This window comes from Ascidia mentula, chromosome 5 (assembly GCF_947561715.1).
Source record: "Ascidia mentula chromosome 5, kaAscMent1.1, whole genome shotgun sequence".
In the NCBI taxonomy this organism is placed as follows: Eukaryota; Metazoa; Chordata; class Ascidiacea; order Phlebobranchia; family Ascidiidae; genus Ascidia; species Ascidia mentula.
This window is the reverse complement of record NC_138570.1, coordinates 22,237,888-22,247,683: the sequence shown is the minus strand read 5'-3', so window position 1 is coordinate 22,247,683 and position 9,796 is coordinate 22,237,888. Positions and strand designations below refer to the sequence as shown.

The 9,796-nt window shown below is 40.1% G+C and overlaps 1 protein-coding gene across 1 annotated transcript; it reads left to right on the top strand.

Annotated features, from left to right (window-relative positions):
* The first annotated feature begins 5,357 nt into the window (after window positions 1-5,357).
* LOC145901319 (transcriptional activator Myb-like) lies at window positions 5,358-9,469 on the top strand. Its single transcript, XM_082988948.1, has 18 exons — window positions 5,358-5,607; window positions 5,697-5,827; window positions 5,886-6,070; window positions 6,158-6,286; window positions 6,426-6,576; window positions 6,641-6,757; window positions 6,825-6,926; window positions 6,982-7,081; window positions 7,138-7,258; window positions 7,316-7,476; window positions 7,535-7,614; window positions 7,694-7,885; window positions 7,941-8,047; window positions 8,103-8,214; window positions 8,268-8,372; window positions 8,492-8,602; window positions 8,712-9,044; window positions 9,332-9,469. The coding sequence occupies exons 1-18, from the start codon at window positions 5,394-5,396 to the stop codon at window positions 9,437-9,439; spliced, it is 2,559 nt and encodes an 852-aa protein (XP_082845074.1). The 5' UTR covers window positions 5,358-5,393; the 3' UTR covers window positions 9,440-9,469.
* The last annotated feature ends 327 nt before the right edge of the window (window positions 9,470-9,796 follow it).

Below are 9,796 nucleotides of genomic sequence, written 5' to 3'. Positions count from 1 at the left end.
GCTATTGTTTTATGTTGGTTGTTATGAAACTAACAATGGCCTTATAGGTGTTTTGGATGATTTTGCATTAAACCTGGGTTAGTTATAGAACTTCTTCTCATGAAGCTCTGTGCAAGGATCCCAAGACCAAAAACAAAAATAATTTGTTGCATATTGTAGCTTGCTTTCAAAATATATACGAACATGTGAGTAGATTTAATAAATACCTCAATGTTTTTGGGTGAACTTGTATTGAATCTTGTGTTTCATAACTGTGATAATAGTTTACCCCAAAGTGAATGAATAAAACAGGCAGGGTGACCAAACAAAATATTTGTAATTAACAAATTTGTAACACTGGTTATTATCAGCCTGTTATAGTTTTCCTGTTTGTAAGGCTTTGTCATTATTGTTTACACAGAACAATTGTTGCGACTTTTAACATTAACTCTAAAAAAGTATCAAATGGTGCAAACTTGAATAAAGGTGAATATAACCGGTAAAGCTTAAGAACAATGTATTATTTTCTATTATTATATATTTTTCACCATTTATTTGATGATGCAGAGCTAATAATGTTATTTTGAAATTAATTTTTAATCTGCTTCGAAAAGTTATATCATTTCATGCATATGTAAATGTTGTTTTTGTCAAATAAAAACCGACCCATAGGCTGCTAGTTTTTATTTTTCTGGGGGGAGGGGCTATATGACGTTATGACGTCATAATTAGTTACTACGACGTCATCAAGTATCGAAAAACTGTGTTTGAATTTCAATGCATGAGGCGTATTAGCCAAAAGGGCGGCATTAACGATGAACACACGAGATCGGTCTACGACACAACCAATAGGTACCTGTTGGCATATCATACTGCGAGACTGATGTTGCAACAACCGATGTCAGTTACGCAAGCGAATCTAGGTCAACATGTTTTGTGTGCGTCGTGTAAGAAACACATTGTTTTTAGGTCTTATTATCTTCGAACGTTACGAATGCGACGAGTTACATGGGCGCCTATGATCCGACCTACAATAGTATAAGTGGTTGTTATACATTAAACATAAATTACAAAACTTGGAAACCGAAACAGTTCTGAGTAACTTTTGAACATTATCATGCGGACAAGCATTGTGTCTTCTGTATGAATTCTTATCCCACAAATTCTGGGTTTGAAAAGGTGTAGGTTTTCCATGTATTTCTTTTTACTTAATTTACTTTTCACACAACCTTGTTTGCACTGGGTTAAGTTACAGTGAAGTCATAATACATTGCTGGGTGTGGATTGTGTGTTTGGCAAGTTTTATTTGTCCTTGTTCGACGTCATATTGACACAGGATCCATGAGTTTCTTTCAAAGCTTTTTTTTACAATAAAGCATTAGAAAGTGAAAGGATTTCTTACCACTATTTAAACATCAAATATTTTGTTTCTCAAAGATTTGAATCCTTTATTGTAACTTTTAATTTTAAGGATTTGTTACAAAAGTTTTTGTCGCACTCCCATTAATCAGCACACGTGCCACGTCTACGTCACAGACCGCTCTCTTGTTGACTTCTTGTTATGTCATAAAAGCGTGCCGTCCAGACTTGCCCGATATCCAATAAGTTCTATTGCTTTGTTCGCGCGGCGTCTCACAATTCGCCTGGGACAACTTTTTCTCTCGAGTAATGTTCGAGAATTTGATTAATGTCACATGTCATAGTTACGTCACAATGTTGTATTGGAATGCAGCCTAAATGTTTTCTGGCGTTCGATTGTAAATCATGGTTCCTGCAGATGACAAGTTGTTTGGGATTCGAGTAATTGTCTGTTCTAATTGTTTGTCACACATGAACATTATTATTGATAATCTGCAATGTTCACAGAGAGCATGGGAGTATATTTGCATTGTGTGGTTTTCCTTACAACTGTAATCACATTCCATTTCCAACACAGAATTGAAAGGAGGAAAAATAACAAAACGTCGAAAGTTTTTGTAAATCATCTCAACCGTCCTCCGAGATTTAAAATCGTTTGCATTCACCAAGTGGACGTTACTGAGATATCATCGCTGCTTTGTTGCACAATAAGTGTTATTATTGTGTCATAATAGATCCAATGTCCGCTCATCACAAAGCCGTATTGTGGCGTCACACGCCCTTAATTCAGACCAAACAATAACAATCACCAGGCGCCAAAAGTGTTATATCAGGGTGCGCAGTGAAAGAAACACTTTCATTTACACAGCTTTTGCCTTTTAAACTTCGTCTTATAATTACATCTTTGAGTGACATATCCGCTTCTGTGTTTTGAGTGACATTTGCTTTTGTGAAATAGGCTTAGATTGTCTTTTTCACAAATAATTTTTTTACATATGATGCTAATTGTAATGCCTTGAAAAACAGTTTTAAATTTAGCCCAAAATATGTTTTGCAAGTGATATGTAAAAACTATGACTGCATTCGCCGCTCATTACATTTCCTTGCAAACAGTAACACGAGACAGCACTCCCGCTAGTAGAAGCGGTCAACATTCCATCAACTAGGATAGGGCAGTTTCGGGCAAGTCTGTTCTCGATTGTGACGTCATAAAACCGCACCCCGAAACTTTTGTCTCAAATCCTGTGCGCATTGTTGACCCATTGTTATTCCAACTCTGGAATTAGGAACCGGTCTCGACATGCCTTGGTGCAGAGTTCATTCCAATCTCAAGTTGCGGCATTCAATCTTTGTCAATTGAGTTTTGTGTGTAATGTAGTTAACGGTTGTCGGTGATATTTGTACAAGACTCGGCTTTACTCCCAACGCTCTATTATAGACTTAAGAATATATGCGTTAAGTTGATTATTGTTAGAAATTAACATTTTTGCTTGGAAAACTCCAAGACATGCAACCAAGTTTTTATTACTCCTAATTTTGTTATAAATGCTTGTCACGTGACCTGCAGTGAAAACTGTGTTCGGCCTTGATTGTTCGCCGGGCACGTGTGATTCTTGCGTATCACAAACACGACTGTTACGTCACAAAGGTGGCACGTGTTGCATATCACAATTGTATTCTTCCAAATTTACAAAATGAAACAGGTAATGATTGTTCTGGTCGATTTATTGGTTCTTTCTACACACACCTGTGGCTCGGTGACATTATTATTTCTAGGATTGTCTGATGTAAGTTGCGGTTACTGTAATTAGATAATTCACATTCAAAACCTGCTCATGTAATCGTGAAGGGTTTCCAGCATCACAAACATGTAGTGTTGGAAAACTGGTGTTAACTTTCCACGCAAACCAGAGGTTGTGGATCTCAATGGAATCCTGAGAAAATCTTGCGGTCGTGTGGAGTTTCCACGTTTCGTGAAGGTTTCATCGCCTACGATTCCACGGAATGCTCACGAATAGTTGATTTTTTTCAATGCATCACAACGAAATTAACCAAGATTTTAACCCCATGCTTCTATTCCTTTGTTGAAATTCGAACAACAAACAAACAGAGGATGAAGTTGTTCCTTGTACAGGTGCCGGTTCAACACAATGCCTCAATTCACAGGAATTTAAATTCTTTGATTTACGAATGTGGGAACCGGTGTTAGAACAATAGGGGTAACTTAACACCATCCTTTCACCTACCTACGACTCACACACACTCGTGTATTAAGTAACAAGAAACACTAGGAGTTGGTCATGAAACTTTGTGAGGATTGGACAGATTTCGATAATTTCTCATGGTTTGTCAAAAAACTTCCGTGTACCTCTTACTGATGCGTCTGTGATGTAACAATGTCTTCGGCGCCCGGGCACCTGGGGCCACTTAAGATACCCCTCTGTGTGTGGGTCGGGGTTCTTTAATTCATCGTCGGGGTTTGTTCGGCACGTCGCCGCCTTTGTTTCGTCATAAAAGAGCGGTTTACCGGAAACTCGATGTGAATTGAGATTAATTTGAAATATTTGATTTGTTAGGACGGATAAATTCGAGAAAGGTTTCTCTGTGTCGTCACAATGCTTTAAATCCCACTGTTTGTGATTTTGTGTGAAATAAGAACGCCAAGAATACCCTGATTGATAAAAAAAATATGAAAATAAAATCATTAAAATCCCCCCCCATCCAACTCCGCCCAAAAGCAAAAGTTTTTTCGCTACTTCCCGTTCTGGGGTCGCCCTCCACTCACTGCGTTAAGACCAGAAAAAAAAACATTTAAAGTCGAAAATAAACTTCCGACCACAAATAATAACATCACCGCTCTGTCGACTTCTTCCTCCTTCAATTGAGGCGGCACCGCGTCACGTTCCCTATTCATTGTGACGCAACAATGGAAGCGTCGACAGAAGTCTGAGGGTGATGAAATAATTTGAGGTTCTTCAATCGATTTAAAACTGAATGTTCGGATCCTGACTGCATTTTTACTCCTTCTATGAATCGAGAAATATCGGTGTTGCAGCAAAAACATGCCGTGGATATTTTGCACAAGTTGTCCCTCGAGATTGCGACAATGTCTCTTATCATTCAACAACAATTTTTTTGTAAACAATCCGAACAATCAACAAAAATATTTCAAAGCAGTTTTGGGTAGATCCCAATATTTCAATTTTTGAAGTCATCGAATCAAATTGTGATTTTTCCAGCTAATACGACCTGTGTTTTCTTTCATTGAAATCCGCATTAAGTTTTTAATCTGCCGGTTTGTTGTTTGTCCTCTTCCGACCAATTGCTCGTGTGTTAGACGAACATTTATTAATTCCAAATAGTCGGGACAAGTCTGGACTGGGCCGCCGGCTTCTCTCTCGCAAAGTAAACACAATAAAGTTCTCCCAAACCTTTGTATGCGAGAAAATCGTGAGAAAAAGTTTGTCGGCGGCTACTTAGCGTGTCCTCACGCCTCACACAGGCCTGTGTTAAGCGTACACGACTGGGATAAGTTTTCATTTGCTGATAACACTGTGGATGACATAGGGTTAGCATTAGTTTATGCTGCAAGCTCTTTAACCACCTGGATTGAGCAGCTATGTGTAGGAATTTGGTGTAGTTTAGCGCCTGATGTCACCGGATAAGATTCGTTGCAGGATTTTACAGAGAAATTATTCGATGTCCTCAGATAATTGTTGAAGATATGATGACGTCACTTTTTATTTAATTTCAAAAATGAAAAAGCTCGTTCCCTAATAGTTGCAGCTTGTAAGCCTTTCATTGTCTTGTGAAGGAACGTAATAATAGGCATCCTCAGATCACAGTAACGCGAGATGTTTATTATTATTCTGACGTGCTCAGACTTGTCTGTGACATCACAATAGTTGATGACGTTGCAGTGGACAGTGTTGGACTTGTCTACATGTTATTGTTGTTCACCGTGTTTATTTCATTTCTGATTAAATGAATTTTGAAGCAAACTCTTGTTTTACAGGAATCTTAAAAGATTTCTTGTCAATAAAATCTGACGGGAAATGCTTACCGTTGTTCGCCCATCGCAATATGAACTGAATCGTGATGTCATGGATTCATTGCGTCACCACCAGAATGACGTAATGGACGCGCGCGGCAGGATGTTTCGTATGGACTCAATGACGTCAAATCCGGCGTCATCGGAAGACTCATGTTCATCCATGTGTGACCACGATTATGAATCGAAGACGACTCATATTTTCACAAGCACTCAAGGTGTGTATAGAAATCATATACGAGCGCATGGAAATCATATTTATGTGAGGGAGAAACATCGGTTGGTGATGACGTCATTTGTTCTCCAGGCATAATAGGCAGCGGTCATTCAAAGAGAATCAGCAAATCCCGGTGGAGTCCAGATGAGGATGGGAAACTTAAAAGTTTGGTTGATCAGCACGGAATCGATGACTTTCAAAAAATCGCCTCCTTTTTTGAGGTTTGTTCCCTTGTGGGAAAATAAGTTTTGCAATTTTTTTGGCAACAAATATTTCTAGGATCGTTCGGACGTCCAATGTCTACAGAGGTGGCAGAAGGTTTTGAGTCCGGATCTCATCAAAGGTCCATGGACGAAGGAGGAAGATGACCTGGTGGTGGAACTTGTCAAGAAGTACGGACCCAAGAAGTGGTCTCTTATATCCAAGCATCTAAAGGGAAGGATCGGCAAACAGTGTCGTGAGAGGTAGGCGTTTATTTGTCAACCTGTACTGTATTGAGTTGTGATCTAAGCAGGTTTATTTTCACGAAAACATTTTCTTTGAACTTGAAGGTGGCACAACCACCTGAACCCTGACATCAAGAAATGTGCTTGGAGTGAAGAAGAAGATAGGGTCATATTCGAGGCTCACAAGAGACTGGGAAACAGATGGGCGGAAATCGCTAAACTTCTACCTGGCAGGTAAACTCACAGGTTGTGGGTTCGAATCCCGCCACATGCACTTCATAAAATATTTGACACAATTAATGAATGAACGCCTTTGAAATATTTATAAGCGGTGAAACGCGAATGATATTGAAGCTGGTTTTGTTTAAACCAGAACCGACAACGCGATCAAAAATCACTGGAACTCAACGATGAAAAGGAAGGTTGAAAATGAAGGTTATCTATCCGGTCCCATCCCCCCATATATAATGGAAAGACTCGGTTCATTGTCACGTCATCCAGTACTACCACAATGGGACCCACAGGTGTGTTTGAAACGTCACCATTTCATGACGTCAGTTACTGTTTAACCTTTATGCTGTGACGTAGACTCACTACTCAAACGTGGTTGGTCAGTTCCAAGTTTACGCTCCGTCAAGCATGGGCATGGATTCGACCAATCAGAATGCTTCATTTATGTTGTCACAAGACCATGATTATTCCCAGGTTCGTAAATCAAGGTTACTCTCGTTTGTTGCGTCATAGGCACGAAATGACGTAGTAATTGTTACAGAACAATGGAGATGGTGAAGATTATCAGCTCGTTGATATTTCCGGAGCTCAATCTCTTTCTCCCTTCAAAGGAATGAATATTATCCGACTCCCTGATATTAAGGTAAGCCATAAACTTCATACTTATGTACAGGATTTCACATCTGGTGTTTACCCAGGATGCGTCATCATGGACGCAAAGTAAAGGCTTGGTGGCGCAAGAGAGCACCAGTGTGGTGACCCCAATCAAGTTCACCCACATGAAGAATGGTAGAACCGGTAAGTTGAGGAATTTAAGTGGAGATTTTGTGGTTTCAGTTTATTGTGTTTTACAGACATCCGACTTACAAGTAGGAACGTGGCCTCCCTCACTCGATCAGCCAATCAGAACGCTCTAATCCCGATTATGTCCTCCACGGCGAGCAAGTTCCTCTCGCCTCCAACCATCTTGAAGAGGTGGGATCATCAATCACGTAATTGGTGACGTCAACGTGACTTATGTTTATTTTGTAGAAAACGTCATCCTCGGAAACAAGTTAACCCCAGGTCATGCTTGACCCATAGCAACCAGGTCGGTGTCCATAGCAACGAGTCAAGTAAAGTTTCACGAAAACTTCTGATGACTGACGAAACCCCCCCTCTTACAAACGATGACATCACCGATGCCCTTATTGGTCAGTTGCTTATCACGTGTTTCATATTGATAATAAATCTAGAATTTTATGTTTTCAGATGAAATAATTGGATCCACCAACTGTGGAACAATCGCAAGTTGTGCGTCACACTTGCCCCCTATTTCGTCACAAAACCAGGTAAATTTAAGATATGAAATTGGAGGAATTTTCTGTTGAAAAAATTTGTTTCCAACAAACTCACTAATGAAATTTCCAGCAACTGCCATTGACCTCCGGTAACCCCACCCTTGTGACCTCGAATAACCCCCGACCGGGCAACCACCCTCCCGATCTGGAGAGTCTGAGACTCGATGACGTCAAACCATTTATGTCGTCATCAACATTGTTTCCATCCAAATCCCCGAACAAATCGACTCCGATTAAAACTCTGCCATTTTCACCGTCGCAGGTTTGAAATTTTCAACTGAGATTTTGATCTAAATTAATCCCCTGGTTTACTTCAGTTCATGAATGGACCGATGCCGGGCATCCCTGACCCTTCATTGACCTCCACCCCAGTCAAAGGTCAAACCCTCCTATCCCCGAAAGGTGGAAATAAGGAAAATCAAGAGTAAGTCCGTGTTATTAGCAAGGAATGAACCCTGTATTAATCTCCACCCTTGCAGAGGTTCGACCCCTGCTTTGTGTCGAACAATCGCCCAATCCGTTCCTAGAACCCCGACCCCATTCAAGAACGCCATGGCCGCCCAAGTCATGAAACACGGACCCATAAAAATGGTATGACGTCACTGTATTATGTATAATTTTTATAAAACAATCCGTATGTTCAGACTGACACGCCGAATTCCCTCGATGATTTGTTTGAGATGATAAACAGGGAAGAAAAAATTCAACTTGAACCCAAACCCAAAAGAGCGCGAACTATCGACGCTAAGGTTTGTGACATCACAATCACATTGAATTTACGAACTGATCGAAACTCGTCGCTACTTGAATGAACTGTCTGTTTCCGTAACAAATCCATTGTTTTAACACACCTGTTACGTCATTGCAGCCGGATCGCGTACGTAAAGCATTGTTGCTAGGCGACGACTGGATGAAGACTCGTTTGCCGAACATTAATTGTCAAGTTTCAACTAAAAATGGAATTGTGAGGAGCGAAATTGTGAGTTGGATTCGGTTTTAATAAAGTTCAATGATCTGTTGTAAAAAAACAGATTCTAAATAAAAACTTGGCTAATTGTTTGAAATTCTAAAAGCCGGGATATTTTCAGGAGGTTCCTCCCCCCACATTTGGCCCCTCCCTACTTTTTCCCCCGAAACGCGAACCTGGTGTAGGGGCTTTCCCCACCCCGGAACATCCTAAAACTCCCCTCGATGACTCACAAGCGCCTTCAAGTGTCGAAACAATTCTGGACGAGTATCACCAGCAGATGGCGCCATACAATGATGACCTCATCGACGATGATTTTAGTCGATTTTTTGCTGATGAGGATTCAGATCTTACAGTGACGTCATCGTCTCTGATGTCATCAACGTCATCGTTCCAATCGCTGATGAAACCGACGGTGATGGGAAAAAGAAAAAAGCCCAAAGAAAATATCCAGGTTAGTAATTTTGTTTAAGTTTATGTTGAATCTTTATTCAATCGACCTCGGTCAGAACAAAGTGGATCAGTGCATCACAGGGAATCGATTGAATATCGAACGAAGAGTCACCAACTAGTTGTTCTGTGCTTGGTTTGAATGTCGGCGTTCAAATGTTGACAAGTTGTTATTTTGGTTGATTTCTAACCTGAAATCTTAATTATGAAAAATTGCGACCATTAAAATATTCCCCATTCATCTGAGTTTGAAACTTTCACCTTAAAAAGTTCAATTTTGTTTATCCCCAGCTTAACTCGGCTTGGGAAACGATCGCATGCGGGAGGACGAACGACCAACAATCCATGACCGCAGCTGCAAGATCTTATCTTCTGCTTGTCAACCCTTCTCCAATCTAAAGACCGACCGTTCAAACCCCGCCACAAACTTTTGTAGCAAATATTTTTTAAGGTGTGTTTTTTCCCCGAAGCAAATCATGTTGTTCCCTTGTTCTTACTTTGCTTGCACAAATATCAAACCTTGTGTTCCATTCCCATCAAATCTGTACTTTCGTTTCTTGTGAGATGTTGGCAGAAAATATATTTTTCTACCTCTACGTATTTTTTGTAAATGTTTGTAAATTTGTCAAGTATTTGGCATCAAGGTATCTCCTGCTGTGCCTTTATTGTAGCTTTCATTACGTCACAACCTTTATTTGTCACATCACAAACACGTGACCGTTTGACCTGCTTTACACCAAAACATTTTGCTGCTCC

Excerpts from the sequence above, each read along its gene's own strand:
- LOC145901319 (XM_082988948.1), top strand. The coding sequence starts at position 5,394 with ATGCTTACCGTTGTTCGCCCATCGCAATATGAACTGAATCGTGATGTC. Across the intron at positions 6,927-6,981 it reads TCCGACTCCCTGATATTAAG|GATGCGTCATCATGGACGCA; the intron begins GTAAGCCATAAA and ends GTGTTTACCCAG. Across the intron at positions 7,259-7,315 it reads CCTCCAACCATCTTGAAGAG|AAAACGTCATCCTCGGAAAC; the intron begins GTGGGATCATCA and ends TTTATTTTGTAG.